At 38.3% G+C, this 17,837-nt stretch overlaps 2 protein-coding genes across 2 annotated transcripts; both read right to left on the bottom strand.

Annotated features, from left to right (window-relative positions):
* Nucleotides 1–389: 389 nt before the first annotated feature.
* On the bottom strand, nt 390–4,346 carry layna (layilin a). Its single transcript, XM_072446149.1, has 8 exons — nt 4,008–4,346; nt 3,376–3,396; nt 2,996–3,293; nt 2,083–2,240; nt 1,905–1,949; nt 1,761–1,820; nt 1,589–1,685; nt 390–1,261 (listed from the first exon to the last, which is right to left on the bottom strand). The coding sequence occupies exons 1-8, from the start codon at nt 4,084–4,086 to the stop codon at nt 592–594; spliced, it is 1,428 nt and encodes a 475-aa protein (XP_072302250.1). The 5' UTR covers nt 4,087–4,346; the 3' UTR covers nt 390–591.
* Nucleotides 4,347–8,815: 4,469 nt separating this feature from the next.
* Nucleotides 8,816–17,540, bottom strand: LOC140360778 (complement factor B-like). The gene is made up of 18 exons (XM_072446147.1): nt 17,431–17,540; nt 15,882–16,082; nt 13,876–14,067; nt 13,637–13,810; nt 13,454–13,537; nt 13,243–13,382; nt 12,825–12,978; nt 12,231–12,365; nt 12,070–12,165; nt 11,316–11,447; nt 10,807–10,904; nt 10,593–10,722; nt 10,304–10,436; nt 10,150–10,220; nt 9,390–9,481; nt 9,209–9,314; nt 9,093–9,142; nt 8,816–9,005 (listed from the first exon to the last, which is right to left on the bottom strand). Exons 1-18 carry the CDS (start codon nt 17,483–17,485, stop codon nt 8,826–8,828), a joined length of 2,223 nt encoding a protein of 740 aa, XP_072302248.1. The 5' UTR covers nt 17,486–17,540; the 3' UTR covers nt 8,816–8,825.
* Nucleotides 17,541–17,837: the final 297 nt, after the last annotated feature.

The raw sequence follows: 17,837 nt of genomic DNA, 5'->3' as shown, positions 1-17,837 counted from the left end.
TCATTAAGGCATATTTCTATAAAGTGTTACTGTGTTGTACACTTATTAGAGCGAACCAGGGCACAAGAAAACAGGAACATTTACCAAGGTCACAAACCTCAATATTATCCAACCAAGCAAAGGGGGCATACCAAGGCCATGCAAACAGACTCAGATGATCATAGTCTCTTTGGTCAAATCATGATTTATTTAATGTTTAACAGCCACATTCTCTGGGCCAAAAGCTGTCACATAATTTAGAAACTCTATTAAATAACTATCAATGTGTAAATAATACTTTACACTTTGTACAGAATCTTACATCTAAATTAACACACAAAATCTTGAATAAGGTAGCTAAACAACCAAACAATTACATCCAGTTGTGTATCTCACAACTTGGCTCTTTTAAAGATAGATTTAAAGATTTAGATAAAATGTACACTTGCAACAGATTGAATCCCATCCACTAAAAGGTGCTAAAAAGATCTTTGATATTAACCACGCTCGTCATAATGGGATGCCCCTCATCATATATTGATTATTTTCTCTTTTGATATAATTTTACTCTGTGTTTTTCAGTGCCAGAAAATATAGTCGTTGATGTTTGATTTAATAGTTTTCCCTGTTGATCCAGTCCAAGTATCGCCTCCCATTGTCTAAATTCAGCCCGCTTCTGTAGTCCACATTCGCTTGATAGGATTTGCGGCGCCCATAAGTGCCCAGACTGCTCTGGAAAGTCTCCTCCTTGCCGTTGTTCATGTATGTTTGATACAAGTCGGCCTTCACAGTGGGAGGCCTTAGTTTCGGGTCAAAAAGACTGGCGTCATTCAAATTAGGGACTGGATACACACTGCTGCTATAGTGCTCACTTTTGGTTGTACGACGGCCCAAACTCCTGTCGTAAAACTCCCTGTGCCCCGTGGGCCGTCCCAGACTGCTCATGTTTATGTCCCTCTTGACGGGACGACCCAGACTGGTATCGTAGAAGTTGTCACGATGTCCGAGGCTAAGGTCGTTGAGGTCAAAGTTCAGAAAGCAGCTCTCAGTACTGGCGAGTGTAACGAAGCCGCTCTCTGTGTCTCGACCGCCCAAGTTGTCGTAGTCGCCGGTCGGAGTGTCTGGAGAGGAACCCAAAAAAGAAGTGTTCTTGGTGTGCGGGCGCGTGGAGTGCAGATCGTCCTCCTTCTGTGAGCGAATGACATTGTAGACATCCGAAGAACCAGAACTGGGACAAATGCCTGGCTCGGTTTGGCACACTTCCGATTTTTGCGGAGTTCTCCTTTGGATAAAAACAAAACAGACAATACAAATGGCCAGACAGCTCAGGTGTCGTCACAGTCCACAGTATGGCATTAAACTATCTTCATGGAGACAAGCAGGTGATGCCACAGGACAAAGTTACAAATATCCTCTGGGGAGAATGCATGGTTTTCAAGGTATTTTGGGGCAATCAATTTTAATTTGGTGCAAAATCTGGTGCAAAATCTCTATGATAAGAGACATGCTAAGTTAAGATGGACCTCAAAATGTGTTACGAGGCAACAAAATTAGAAAATATACGCACAGATGCATTTGAAAATTTGCATTATATTGAATACAGCCTTACCCTTTTCCAAACATTTTGAAGCAACAAACACCCATCACTGTGAGGAACAGCAGTATCAGAGGGATAGTGGGAATAATGACGTAAACCAGATTCAAAGCTAAAATCAAAGACATTGTACAAGTCAATTGTAGGCTAAAAACTGAAGTAATGTCATAGTTAGAATAACGCAAACCTGTGCTTCGGTCACTGTTGTGCTCTCTTGGATTCCAGGGTATTACAGATGCCACAATGTCTGGTATAAAATACATGAAATAACATTATTTGTCTGACATGTCATCAAACTGTAATTACAGTTCTCTGTCTTATGTGAATTTACCTGATTGCGTGGAATTGGGTGAAGGGGGCACATCTACTGGTTGGTCTGTGAAAAAAATACTTAGTCTTAAAATAAAATATCTTAATTAATTAATCTCCCTCTTATTGTTAAGGTCTGAAAGTACTGGAAGGGACCAGAGAGAACCCTCACTTGGAGAATTCATGTTCATTTGTATTACCTGAAATGTATTTGCAGATAAAATTGTTCTTAGTTTCACAGTTGTCATCATTCCACTGAAACATGTAGAGTCCTCCGAGGCCGGGGGGAGCGGAGGGCTGATGGTACATGACTACACACACCTCGTACCCACAGGACGGCTCATCCCAGTGCCAGTTTCTGAAAACACAACCGATCGAAGCACATTTCATTGAATGTCACTTTTCTCACCTCCTTGGTGAGATGGTATTGTTTTGCCGGAAATATTTTAAAAATCATGTTTTTCATCGAAATTACCAAAATATTGGTATCTACTTATTTGGAAGTAATTATGTATGGGGCCAATTAAAATGTATGTTAAATTGCAGGTTTTTGTTGAGACTAGTTACTAATATAAATGATCAGGGTAAACATTTGTGAATTTAGCTTTTAGTCATCTGTTATGAGAATACAATGTAACCTAATTAACAGAGAAATTTGGCACTTGCAATGTGACATCATCAAACTCTAAATCTAAAATCACCAACATGGAGAAAAGCGGGTGACCAGGCCAAGGTAAGAGTCATATCTGTGGAGAATGAGCCCACTCACAGAACTGAGAATGTTTCTTGTTATTTCTGAGCAAAAAAAGCAATAACACTTTCAAAAAAACTGAAATGCAATGACTTCCAGGTAAAAATAAAACATATTCAGTAAGAAAATCTACCCAAATAGCCTACATAGTGCACCTTTAAGAGAAGAGTGATGGAGCCATGAGTCTATGCTTAGACCATTATTGATCAAGTTGTCTATTGACTGTAAAGTCAATAGTGTTGTGTTTCCATTCTTTCTATGGGTTGTAGGCCAATAGGTCTAAGCCTTGATACAAAAATTAAGCCTATGGTTTTTACACAAATAGGCCTCAAAGTTTCCAGAACTTAGCAGAGTTAATTGACCTGTAGGTGGACTTGCTGCCATCCAGCCAGTAGTATTGAGGAGAGCAGTCAGTGCTGCTGTCTCCGTCCCCGTGTTGCCTCCGGAGCCCAATCCAGAAGTCTCCATCTGTGGGCCGGAGCTCGCTGATGAGCTGCTCTATAATCCTCTGCTCGGCCTCGGACTCCACGCTGAGCAGCTGGCCTCCGTCCCGTCTGCAGGCAAGCTCGGCCTCCACAAAGTTTTGCCGCCGCCGGAGCTCAGAGAAGTAGGCGAGTTTGTAACACGGCTTCCCCTTCCCAGCCTTACACACGCGCTGTCCTAGAACATGTGCAGAAATAGTTTTATTCACCTCAAAAAAACATACACAATTCATGATGCATATGGTGAACTCACTGCCTACCTCTGGCTTCAAATATGTCCGCTTTGAGGTCATACACATCCAGAGAACACAGAAGAAAAGCACAAAAGCATTCAACTCTGGTGAGTAGTGGATCTGGTAAAAGATTTTCTTGACAATAAAGCTAGGATGTATTGTAGGCATTGTCTAATGTGGGCCAAGGCCTAAATGGCTTCTTAGTAGGTTTTACCTATTTCAAATTCAATTGTCTACAAAATAATGGTATTTTTTGTAAAGGTTGGTTAGTTTTAAATCATTAACCTACCCTTTAATACATTATAACGACATAAATCTACACTTACTTACTTCTACAGATTAAAATATCCCTATTTAGACTAAATGTTTAAGGTGTTTAAAAGCACTTTTTGTCAGTCAAATTGTATTTTCGTAAGGAAAAACTTTTTAGAAAACCTCATAAATATGTTTTTTTTTTTTTGTGTAGATGTCCCAAAACTAAAAATCTGAGCAAAAGCCAATATTCAATGTGATGTGAAGTGACCTGAACTAGGATTTTATGTTGAGTCAGCTGTTTATATTTATATATAAGTTACACATTTGATTGCAAGATGAAATCATGAATTGTAGGTTATATAAATTATTGCAACAACTAAGACTGCAGATTGTCTTTGACCTACCTGTGATAAGACTTGTAGCTCCAGAGGGATTGAAACAATATAAAAACAAAAAGTGGCTAAAAATGGTCAGAAGGTCCATATCTGAGAGGACGATTCAGATCTTCTTTGTCATCCTGTTCTTGTTTAAAACCAAAATCACAATGAAAAGACTGAAGCTCCAACTGCCCAGATAGACCTACAAACACATGACATCAGGGAGCCAACGCTGTGGTCTGTAAAAGTGAGAGGGAGACAGAAGGAGGAGCGTTAGGAAGAATAAGTGTGCATGTTTGGGAGGGGGGCAGTAATCTGTTAAGAGCAGCCTTAATGATTGGGGCAGAAGGCTGCATTGATCGCGGGACATCTAATCCTGCAAGTGCTTCTCATCGTAAATGCTGACAAGACGCAGATTTCACTCCTGCCTTTATTACTTAAGCTTCAGGATATTATCATTACAAAAGTATTACATGAAAATGATCCCCTTTAACATGATCAAAGGTGTTTTAAAATATTTGCTTAAAAGCGCCGCATTGCATCTATTGATTTCAGAATAAAGTGGGCGAGAGAACTTTTGGTGGGCAGTGGACCCGAGTGCCGTGTCTAATGAAATACTAAAAAAGGATTTAGGAAAGAAATTTAAAGCAGGCACTCTTGAGAGCTACTGTACTGAGAGTAATACTTTAAGATGTAAATTAAACAAATACAATGATTGTATTATGTATAATCATGTAGTCAATTATAACATACATAGATCATAATTTTACATTTTGTTCATTGTAAAAACGCAAAATTGATCTAAATCAGCTTAACAATAGAAAAGGATGCATTGACATTTTTAAAACTATAGAACTGAGACGCTTCTTTATAGTGACATTTCACCATAGCACTGAAGCAGTAGATTGTGATTATAATGTTTTTTTATGGTTGAAATATAGCTACATGGCATTTTCAAACCTTATAAGCATAACCAGAAGTCTGTTTTGAAAAAAGGAACTTACAGTATAAAACAGAGGGTGGGGATAGGGGATATGTTAAAATACACTTTTTCCACCAAAGCAGGAAAATACAGGATGACTCAAACCTGCATGAATCAATTGAAATACAACTCTGAGTAAGCAAACAATAAGATAAAACCGCTGAAGCTCAGAACAGGTTTCCTTTAAAGTGGATGTATCTAGAATGAGACATGGATTTACAAGAAGTCATCAGGTGCACACATTGATTGAATATGGCTGTGCACTGGTGGATAGAGATTACAATTGACTGAAAAGTAACATGATGGTCAATATGTTTACATATTAAACACATTACATACTGTTTTCTATAACAAGTGTATTCACCAAAACACAACGGTTAAGACTAAAGGCTCATGTCGGAGCACGATGATATTTATCCACTTAACAAAAGATAATATTGTAGCTATAACTATAACAATCATTCCATACGCTATATACTCTAATTAGGACCAGCTGCCACAGACAGTCAGAACCAGTATTTATTCAACATTAGGAGCAGCAACTCATCCACTGAATCAGAGCATTTGGGCATTGGCTGTTTTATGTTCAATGACGTTTTCACACTCAAATCATTACAGGCTTTTTTGTTTTTTCCTGCCTCTACAACACTGAAGTCAAAATGTTTTATTGGGCTTTATGGGGCAGGGCAGTTAATTGAAATGGAGTAAAGACCAAGAGGGACATCAGGCAGCACAGGACATAATGTGGACTCTCTGTATCCCAACTGGTGCCATAAGACTTAAACTGCTTTCTTGAAAGAGCTGACCGATATGAAGTGATCTGGCCAAACTGCATTTGCCTGTAATGGCGCACTGTAGTTTGCATTCAAGTTCAATCACTGACCACTCAGGAACTAATGCTGGCAACAAAATATCCAAAAGCATCAAAGAAACTATGGTAGCAATCTGTTTCAGCCTTTTCTTTTCTTGTCATTTACATTCCACTGTTTTCACATCACACACTGTTTAATACCTTTTTTATTTAGACATATATTTTCTAATTTTGGTTAACTCATTAGTTAATATTTTTCTGAATTTGTCATTTGCACTTGCTTCTTTTTGAGTTTCCAGACTGGGACAAGACCATCTTGAGAGAGCCCATCTGTGGGGGAGAACACTTTACAATGATAATTTACTTTGCACAGTTATTTTGGTATTCACTATTTTTGTATTCTGTTTAGTTATTATAATTTGCCTTGATGTTACTTTGCATAAGTTAGTCATTTTATTGTGTCTTTTTAGTGTAATTCTACCCCTTGAGTTAGTCCTTTTTGTATTTAAACCCCTCTTTGTTTGAGGGCAGTCAGTTTTGTTTCTGTTAAAGTTATGGTTAGTTTTAATCTTTTTGAGACTTAGTTAAATGCATGTTCCTTTCCTCTCATGTTTTATTATATTACTACCTACAATTTATAAACTGGGCATTGGTTTTACATGCAGCCTCTTCTTTTGGTTCCTATTAAGTGGAATATTCTTAGCACCTTAGGTCAGGTACATCCTGGATATTAGTCGAGTCTGCGGCCCTTACTTCTACTGAAAAAACATAAGAAGCCATTTCACATTCACTCCTTTTGAGGTCATTTAAAGCCACCATCTGAAGTGTGCAGGCATCTACTGAAAATGACAAACGTTTGCAATTCCTGACATGATAAATTACATCACCCACATAGGACTTAAAGGTGCACTATGTAACTTTTTTTGGGATGTAACAGTAACAACAATATTATCATGATATTCATCTCACAATATTTATCGCAATTTAGCAGCAGATTGTAACAGATTTACAAATTATATGTTTTCCTTTTGACAAGTCGATTAATATATAAAAGTGCTTCATAGCAATTATTTCTTCATGTTGTCTGCACTGATATGGAGTAAAAGGTCATGGTCTTTGTATATTCCCTCTGTGTATTTAGTTTAGTTTAGCAACAAAACAATGCATGGTATTATTGTGAGACTATTTAGGGTTATTGTTACATCACTACAGTGGTCATAGCTTTGCCTGGCGTCCCACAATGGCATTGAACTATCTCTGGAGACAAGCTGATGATGCCACACCAGGCCAAGTTACAGGTTACATCTGTGGAGAGGTGAAGCTGCTCACAGTAAAAATTCATCATATTCAATTTGTAGTTTAATGCCGCACATTGGAACAGAGCAATCACAGGTGGCAGACTCCAGTACATAGTGCACCTTTAATATGGACAGTTAAATGATACACCGACTATTTGTGATATCAAACACCAAAACATTGCATAATATGGATTGTATTAACAGTAAAACATAATGGGTATTGGTATCATTCTAAATATGCAATAGTTTGATTTCAAAGAGGCTGGCACTCACGCTATACATCTTTATGAAATACATTCCTTATAAATGGTGGCAGTTTCTTGTGTCGTCTACATAATCAGCAGTGGCCTGTGATGCACATGCCGCAGCTTATCTAAGCACTACTGAAGAGAAAAAGAGGATGTATGCACTTCTTAATGGTAGTAATTTCTAAAATGGCCCTTCGGGTTGATTTAAAGCTGGAGGAGAGACGGATCAGGCTGAGTTTTAACAGCGAGATGCTTCATCAGGAATATGCTGCATGTGCCAACAGTGAATAGAGGGGCGTGTATGGCTGTAGTGGGTGGGACATCTTCATTAGCCTATGTATACTGTCTGCTGCTGTAATCAGTTTACCTATGACAAATTGGTTTCAGTCAGAGAGCTGGAAAATGCAGTCGGGAAATTGGGGTCAACACTCCCAACAATAACAGTTAAGACAAAGAGGTAACCCGGTCTTCCACCCCGGTCCAGTAACAAATAAATCCTGTTTTAAATTTCCTCTTTGTTTACGACGTCGCACTATAGCAAACGGTTCATTCAATTAGACCCTCTCCCATTAGTCCCTCCTCTTACACAGACTGTCCACTCCATCCACCGGCTCCATTCATCCCAATTAGTTAGTTAGCGAATAGCCAGAGGAGTGCACCCATGGGAGCCTGCCTTCACGGATAGTTGGGTATCGAGGAACACCCATCGTGAAATTCTAACTCTTCACTCTGCTGTACGACGTTTAGCCAATAACCATTACTTGGAAAATCTCTTTGTATCTATATTTTCATTAAGTTACAGTCTTAACATCATCCGAAGCCACTAAAATCCCTCAGCTGCAATACATCCTTCGTAGACCCTTTAGAGTTTGTTTAAAAAAAACGACAATAAACAACAAACTCAGTTAATTTCTATCCTAAGGCTTAAAAGGGGCAGAAAACTTAATTACACGGTTAAAACTAGGACTGAAATTCCCAGCAAATGCAATTGGAATAGTCTGTGTTGGCATGTGTCCAGATGGAGTGCCCGCATTGCGTAGATCAGATCAGAGAGGCTGACCCGGGGGAATAGCACCATCAGCAGAGCTCTGAGCCATAAAGGAGTTTTGTCATTCTGTAAGTAGAAAAATGTACAGGAATGCAATGGGCTGTTAATATGAGGCACCATTAGTAATATATGGGTTTGGGGAGTTTATTTAGACGGAACTGTGCAGCCTGAAGCATCTTTTCAAAGTTTGTTCATAAACTACATTAAAAAAAAACATCAAAAGGGGAATTTTTTTATCTGCTTTATTGTTTTATTGTTTTAGCCAGTTCATTTCCCCAATTTCCCCAGTTTACATTTAATACCTACAGTACGGTATTTCCCTATTTTTCTAAATGTTTTTCTTGTCTCGTATTGACAGTTTGGACACAAACTTACACAAACAAAACAGTTATTTTTAATTCTATTGCGATTCTATTTATATTTGCAAGTACGTAAAATGTATGCTAAATTTAACTAGGCTAATCTACAAATAAAAGTGGCGCATAACTTTTCTGAGTTTGATTCCCCAGAATAGATTTGAGAAAAGGCACAACTTTAAAAAGATTCATGTGAAAGTCTCTGGAGTTGTCGGTAGAGTAAACAAGTTGATCGCTATCGCAAACTGGCATTTTTTTGTTTCCCCAGCTCACCAGCGCCACCTGTGGGAGGAACGTTAGCGCACAGTGTAGTTGCAATCTCAAACATGAACAATAATGTGTTCTGTCTTTTCGCAATGAGCGACTAACCTGAATTATGCGATTCTCGTAATTCTTAAACACTGCACCTCCGGATTCACCTGCAAGATAATTATGAGAACTAAATATTTACGACACGAAATCATGTCAAACTTGGAATTGCATACCTTTGCATGATATGTGATCTACGAATGGTGATATACCCCCAGTGCAGAGGAAGTTTTCCGTCACTGTGATGCTGGCATTCTTGGCCTTCATGATGCAGCCGTGTCTCTTTAAGGATCAAAACGTTGGGATGAATTTGCACACAAAATGCAGCCTCATTATCAGTACAAAAATCACACTCACACTTTCACCCAGCTTCACATGGGCCACCTTTTCCTTAAGAGTTTTCTTTGTCAAAAACGTTACTCGTTCATGATTATTAAGTAGAAACGTCTCTGCAAGGAACAAAAGCAAAATATTGAACTATAACTGATGATTGAACTATAACATAAGTGAGTCATCATTTCTCATTTTATTCATTGTAAACCACATTATTGGTCTAAAACGGCTTAGTAATAGAAACAGGCCCACTTCTTGATAACGACTGCAACGAATGATCATTTACATAGTGTTATTGTGGAAGGGACTCCATGGCATTTTAGAATTCTACATGTGTCACTCAGAGCTTTACTTTTTCAAATGATCACAACTACAGTAAGTACAGGGATGTGGGCAGAGATAGGGGGTAGGTGACAACAGGAATTTTCTGAGCACTCACGTCTCAGTTGGAGGACAATACAGGATTACTCGAACATGCACGAGTCAATTGAAATACAACTTTTAGTAAACTAATGATGCGGTAACAGCCTTTAAATCTCTATCAAACGTGACATCAAAGTACAAAGTGCAAATTGATTTCATAAGGCATCAACTCAGGGGCACTGCTCTAGTTGGAACTACAACACGTGACTCCTCATACCCATCACAGGTCAATGAGCAATGAGGTGGGCCATCTAAGAGTGTGTGGCTAAGCATTCTTTGGTAATGTAGCCCAATGTGTCACCATGGATACAGCCCTCCAATATAACATAAACATAAAGCTACAGAAAACCAGGGCCCTTACCTTGCTCTTTGCAGGATAAAGTCCCCTTTAATGCTGCATTTGTTTCAGCAGTACAAGGAATGCAAATTGGTCTAAAACAAAAAGTTGTTTTTTTTCCGCATCAGTTAAAAGACAAAGATTGCATTAAATATATAACCAGATGCAGGTTTGGCACCTAAGTGAACTGGTAATGTTAGTCGCATTCACAAGTTGGATGAGAGCCACATCATAGTCATAAAACTCCGTCACTCCTTGTTTCAGTTTAGCATCAAGTTTGTAGTTTGGATGTATGTGGACAGCTTCAACCCCTGGAATGAAGAGTTAAAGTGTTAGAATAAAGCACAATCTGAACAAAAACATTGGCAAAAGATTGATTGATTGTCTGCTCTCTCCATGTAAAATGTGCATTTATCATTATATTGACCTTGATTCAAATTCTTAAGTATTCACTGTATTTGCATTACCGAATTGCATCTCAGCACCGTCAGTCACCACCACGTTTTCAATGCTGCCCATGTCTTTGAAGCAGTGGGCTGCTGTTAAAATGAAATGGGGAGAAACCAAAGAGCCAAAACAATTTGGTCTCTTGTCATTCTAAAATTACAAAAAGAAAAAATACATGGTAATAATTGATAAGGCACTTGAAAAAAATAAGTGAAAGTAAAGCATTTAAGATACCAGTACTATGATATTTATGACCCAGGGATACTTTTCCCTTATTTTCCCCTTTGCATAGTATCGGTGAAGACCACACAAGCCCCTAACTTCTGACTCATCTGTGCGAGATAAGAGAAGGATTAATGACATTGTTAATTATACACGTTTAATTTATCTGAAAAAAGTTTATTATTATGAAAGGAAAACTTCCTTTGATGTTCAAAAAATCCAAATGCGGTTGAATAATTTATCAATTTCCCTATTATCTTACAAAGAAAGATGCACCACTAATTAAAACCAATATTATCATTATTGGTTATCTAGTTTTTTTCCTATATTTTTTATAAAAAGTTGCATTAACTATAACGTCTAAAGTAAAGAAATAGAAAAGGAAACAACAATGTTTTTTTCTCCAATAAAATGTCGAAATGTGCAAAATGTGCAAATGAATAATGAATCATGATAATAACAACAATAATAAAAAGTGATAATAAAATACAATAAGAAATACAACTAAATATTGCACTGACCAATAATTTCATCAAAGGTCTGTTGTAAGTCTTTAAGACTTTTCAGTTTGAAATAGTTGTTCTTGCTGTCCGCGGTAAGAACTTTCAAATTTTCATCATGAATCTGAGCGCCGACGCCAAAAACATAAAGGTCTGTAACAAGACAAAATATGTACGTTATTTTTAATGCAATAAATGTGTGTGATTAAAGCAGGTTCACATCATCCGAGTTAAATTAAACAGTTTGTAGATGAAGCCAAGCCAAGAAAAGCACATGCACAACAACACACTCCATTATATCTCTGTTTGGCAATATTGACTAAAATGAATATCTCCTTTTTTGGACCGTCACTATCCGGATAATGATAATTAGAGAAAATTGGCTTATCCAACAGAAATGTGCAAAATGTGTTTATTTTATTTGTTGAAGTATCAGACAAATGTGAAAGGATAGTAAATTACAGCCGAAGTGCAGAAATATCTCTCTAAAAAAAAATATTTGAAAGATTACACCTTAAGTTTGCTCTATTTTTATTTTTGAAATAGTTTATAATTTATTAAAAAAAAAAAAAATAGCACAATGTACCCAATGTTAAAATGTTGCATATCTGTGATGATTTCATATATTGCCCAGCTCTGTTTTTCTTACATAATATTAAGAGTTTTAAATCAAAGCACCCACTAGATTATAAGATAAAATGAATAAGCATGTCTAAAACTTACCTTAAATACAGTGACTGTGTACTATAGATAGTATTAGTACTAAGATACGCACCAAGGTGATTCTTTCTTTTCTCCGATTGGCCCATATAAACCAGTGACTTAATCCTTTCAAGAGTGCCAGCGGGAGAAGGTCCAATATTAAAGGCTCCTGCATTCAAGTTGTAAAAGATCATGTCACAATGATATCATTATAATAATATTAAGATAAATTACCATCTGTGAACAAAATGATCACATGGTGATGTTCACTAAAAGTGTTGGTTGTTTCTTGTTCCTTTATAAATGCAATTTTTTCCAAAATCTGCTTAAAAACAGCATCGAGATTTGTTCCAAACTTGTCGGCCGCATCTGAACAAGGCACAGTCAGTCACACATTATCACAAAGAAGAAAAGCATCACTTAAAGGTGGAATGGACGATTTTTTTCAGCAAATTTTTTTATCATATTTCCTCGTGACGTGGATAAATCATTAGTCCTGCCACGTATCAATCATAAAACGCACCTACCGCTCACCTGCAGCCACGTCAGGCTGGTCCCCACGTTTCCGCGTGCCTAAGCGCATGGATCTATCATAATATAGTTCCCTCAGTGTACGGGGCAAAATGAAGACGGAGAAAGACAGTTCGAGCTGACGCAGAAGTGGACAGAAATCTACTGGAGACGAGAGATGCGATGCGCTCTGTTGCGCTAATAAACAAACGCACGTGTGTGTTGTATCAGTCCGCACGGGGGAGTGCGCATGCGCACTTCCGCCCGCGTTGTCAAATCGCCGAAAAATCGTCCATTGCGCCTTTAACTCTGACTCACCTTTTACTTCAAATGTTTTAATTTTGTCCTTTAATGTTTTTGTTGTGTTTTGTTGGGTTTTCTCATTATAGAAATGAAGAATGTTAATGACTGTCTGAATTTTTGAGGAGAAGAAAATAACCTCATAATTTGGGTGGACAGAGAAGCCTTCAATCTGTGGGCACAAAACATCACTTTAAACCACTATGAATATGACTATTTAGTGAACAATTTTATGAGATGTAACAGAAGAAAAATATTAATAATAATACAAAAATATATATAATCATCATAATTATCGATTGCATTTGGTAATAGTTGTTGCCTCAATATTCATTTAAAAAAACATTATGCAATTGCTTGATTCAATCCAACACAGTTTTAATTTAATTCAGGGTCATAACATCTACACAAACTAATGTTAAAATGTTTGATTTACCTTATCAATAAGTGTTATAACAGCTTGTTTGGCAAGTTTTAATTCCTCATCATCGATGCTCTCGGAGATGTCCAAGGCAATAAAAATGTTGAGTGTCCCATTACGCTTTAAGGTGAATAAGCGCCCCGTCTGTGTTCCGTCTGAGACAAACAAATGACAATGAGATGGACGTCGTGGCTTAAACGCAGCGTGCACATTTAAAAATACTTACCAACTAAATTTGAGGAAAGGGTGTTTTTGATTTCCCCTCCAAACGCCTCTGTAACCTCCCATGGTGAATCAAATGTATATTTGTCTGCCATAAAAAAGGAGGAAATATAATAATAATCTAATAATAACATCTACTTTATATGTTGTGTCATGAATGAACTCCTGGATAAAGTACATCTCTTACAGTAGCAGTGCGTCTCTTTTCCACTCCACTGGCCGTCCAACTGACACTCTCTTTCCTCAGAACCAATCAAAATCATGTTGCGACTGCATTTGTAAGTCACTTTATCTCCAAAGTCAAATCTGTTTCCAGTCTTCTTGCCACCAGGTGGGACCCCAGGATCGCGACAATCTCCATCTGCAAAAAGCAAGACAAAACCAAATGTTATGAAGAATATTATAAAGGTAGATAATGAGACTTACTTTCTTGTTGACAAACTGGATTCGAGCCATTCCACTTCCCATTTTCCAAACATGTGCGTTGTGAAGGCCCATGCAACGTGTATCCTGAGTAGCAGTGGTAAGTAATTGTGCTTCTATAATAATACCTCCTGTTTTCATTTATTGGTAAGATATATCCGTTTTGGAAAACAGTTGGATCTGGACATTCAACCCCTGGAAAAACACAAAGCCCATGAGTAAAACAAAGCAAAGCTCGTTTTAGTCATTTAATAAAATGCACTCAACCCAACGCTTTAAGTACATTGTCTAAAATATATTAAAAATGACTTTGAAAAACAGAAACATAAAATTATATCTCGCAGACAAGGGTGTAAAGTCATACTTCTGCCCTTTTGTGGTTAATGTAACAAAACAAGAAATCAATAAATAAGTAATGTCATAAATATGTGACTTTATGAGTGCCACCAAATTTAAATAAGGACTACGTAAAGGCTAAATTTGGACTATTATAGACTTGGTCTCAATAGAAACTAAACCAGGTCTAATAAAACCAACCCAAACACAAAACATGCACAATAAGTAAAAATCCTCCAGTGATGATGGTCCTGACCAAGCCGAGTACAAAAGGGTCCCGGGACGCTGCAGTGGTCAAATGCAGAGGACCTTATATTTATTACCTAAATGAGACTACACCATGAATATAATAGTCTTAAATGATAATCAACCCAGAGGAGGACTAAAAATGTAATAGATCTGCCAATAAATCAAACAAATGCTCAAACTGCAGTGGTCCCACAGTTTGAGAAACACAATGCACATAGTCTGGTATTTACACAGAAAAGACACAAAATAACAAAATACAAATAATATGTGAAGGCAAGGTTTAAGAAGTGATCATATTTCAATCATTTCGTAAACACTTTTGTTAGATTTATTCATAGAGGGAAGTGTAACCAAAACTTTTAATGAAATAAGTCTACAGTAACTTCAAACTAAATATTCAGGTAGAAGTAAATGTGTGGTGACTATTCTGAAAAAGTACAACTTCTTCAGAAAGTTACTATAGTAAATGTAATGAGGTTCAAGTCCTGCACACCATAAAATTAACTCATAAATCTTAAAATCATACTTTAAATGCATATGATTGAAATCCAAACTGTTACTTTGTGATAAAATGTGAATATATGATTATATTTCTGTGATGTATTGTATCTGCATAATAGTGATATTTTATCTGCATCATTAGTCAGAGAAAAACGGGTGTGTGACAGCATTTGTTTGTGAAGGTGTTGTAAAGAATGTTGCCCCAGGGGGGGTGTGACAGCCCAGAGGAGTTTGGGTAATGTTTACCCAAGGCTTGATCTCTAGGAAAAATACCAGCTGTAAAACAAGTGCCTTGATGTGAGGCTGACCAATGAGAAATGTGACCCGCCTATTCCAGAATATCTAATAAAACCAACCAGCATGGGAAAAAACGGGGTGAGACGCAGGAGGGTCAGCCAGGCTCCTTACAACAGCCTGGCTGACGCAGTCCCGGCGTTTTCTCCCAAGCTTGCCATACAAATGTCTGATATTTCTGTGTCGTTTCATATTCTAAGTTGAATTGTGTTCTCTATGTGTTAAGGAATAGCATCGGTGTATGTCTAATTCCGTGACATACTTAGTACTCAAGTAGTAGTTTCTCCAAATTCACTTTTACTCTTGAGTAATTATATGCATCACTACTTTCTACTTCTACATGGGTAATAATATTTTAAAGTAACATTAATTACATACTTGAGTACACATTTTCTTTCTGACAATCACCAAATGAAAGCGTAACTACCTGAACACAGTTACTCACATTAGTATTCTCAGTATGTATTTTCAGCACATATTTAGTTGCTTTCCAACAATGATTGGCGGCTCTGTTTTGTTCACGCGGACATTTGTCTCTGAGCTGCTGCATCATTTGAGGCAAAACGCTGGGTAGATTCCCAGCTCAGGTTGTGTGTGTGAACGGGACTTTGTTTAGAAGCTTCACTTACTTTTGCAGGTTGCTCTCGATTCTGGCTCGGGAGTCCAGTGGTGGTCTTGTTGACATCTATAAGCAAGTTCAGGGTGGGGGTAGTAGCCCTCGTGACACTGGTATTGGAGCACGCTGCCCTCATTCAGTCCATTTGACAAACTGAAATTACCATCTTGAATCGCCATCCCTTTCAGTGAGCAGTTGCACCGCACTGCATTTCCTAAACCCAGTGGAGACATACACTTATTGAAATAGCTCTCTGTTAATCAGTAGTTGTTGTGTCATCGAGCAAGGCACTTTTTGTATGTGTGTGGCAGTAGGCCCTCATAACCGCTGACAGCCTATGGCCTGTGACCTGCGCCTTTAAAAGGAGGCTTCCTCACCTGCGCTGGCCCTTCTCGCCTCTGGGAGCAGTGCAAGCGGCACGAGGACCGGAGCATTCGTTCTGATCGCCCCAAAAACACCCCAAAGTTTAGGCTTAAAGCCAGCGATCACACCAGCGTGTTAACCAGGTTGGTTTGCGCATCGTGCGCTCACCAAACCCTGCTCAAACCTTGCTGTATGACTCGTGCCGCACGCTCTCCAGGTTTAACGCCCCAGTAAGCTGTTTCTCTTCCATAGATTTATATTGTAATCAAACTCGCTCTAATTTAGCACTGTTTGTACTGCGTGACGTTACGTGCAGGCTTTATGCGCCGGGATTCCTCCCAGCCACAGCGCGCATAGTGCACAGATTCGAGCACCGGATTGGTAACCCCGCGGGTCTCTCCTCCGACCCCAAACCCAGAACTTCCCTCCAAGTGCCCTTGGTGGGTTTGGGCACGTTCGCACCGGCCCCATTCTACATTGACAGACTAACATCTCAACGTTTGGAGTTTTTGAGTGTCGGCTCTGGCCCCCAGCTGGACTGTGGGACTGTACCGGGTCCCAGGCCTGTTGCTAAGGACCAGCGCCACCTCCTGGTAGAGTCATTGGGCTAAGTGCCTTAAGGGACAATCTGAGCTGCTGTTTTATTTTACTTGTTATTTCGGTGAATTGTTTAAATGTGTCTACTGTTTTAGAGGTGTGAATGAAAGTAGTAGTTTTATTATTAAAAATACATTTTTTTTTTTATTCTGTCTTTAAATTTAATAAATTGTGAACTTGTTTTCCTATATCGGAGTCTCCTGGTCCACTCAAAGAATTTGCGCTTGCCTTACCTGTGTATGTGTCCCTGGTACCAATCCAGGGTGGTGTTGTTGGAAACTAATGCAGTCAATTATTCATTCAACCCATAAATTGGAATTCATGTGGAAGACATCCACCTAAACATCATATCCCTATCGTAGCCACGACATTTGTCAATGTGGTGTGTGAGTGTCCGGTGGTCACAGGGACTGTCAGTCACTACCCCAGCGCCAATTACCACAGTTTACATGTGATATTAGACTTGTCAGAACTCTTTCTATTCCATGGTCAATGATACACTTTGGCAATAGAAAAACTCAAAACAAAATACGGTACTGGTTTTCACTGTCAGAAATAAAAATCATATGCCTGGCCATTATATCTAGGCTATAGAAACTCACCTTTTATAAGGATACATAAAACTGCCACAAACCAAGTCCAGTGAAACGGTCCCATTCTGGTCTTTTCCTCGTCTCTGTCTCTGGATGAACTGTGATAAAAGTTTAAACTGAAAAAGAACAGCCCCCTGGATTAATCATTACCTACACCATAAACAAATATTAATCAACGATGTTTCTGAGCAGCACGATTTGTAGTTCTGCTCAGCCAACCCCACTTCTGTTTGCTGAAAGGGTCTGGTCAATGAACTCCCAATGAAACCAAGCTGTTCCAAACTGTTTATCCGAAATACAAATGTATTTATTGTGAAAGAAGAGCGAGACATGCACATTTGGATCACAAAAACATAATCACAATAAAGAAAAGAGATGATCCGCACAAACTGCAGTGCATTATTCTTGTATAACCG

The sequence above is a fragment of the Eucyclogobius newberryi genome, unplaced genomic scaffold (assembly GCF_026437365.1).
Source record: "Eucyclogobius newberryi isolate DKJ021-1_F unplaced genomic scaffold, fEucNew1.0.hap1 SCAF_15, whole genome shotgun sequence".
NCBI classification, from domain to species: Eukaryota; Metazoa; Chordata; class Actinopteri; order Gobiiformes; family Gobiidae; genus Eucyclogobius; species Eucyclogobius newberryi.
This window is presented reverse-complemented; position numbering and strand designations above follow the sequence as displayed.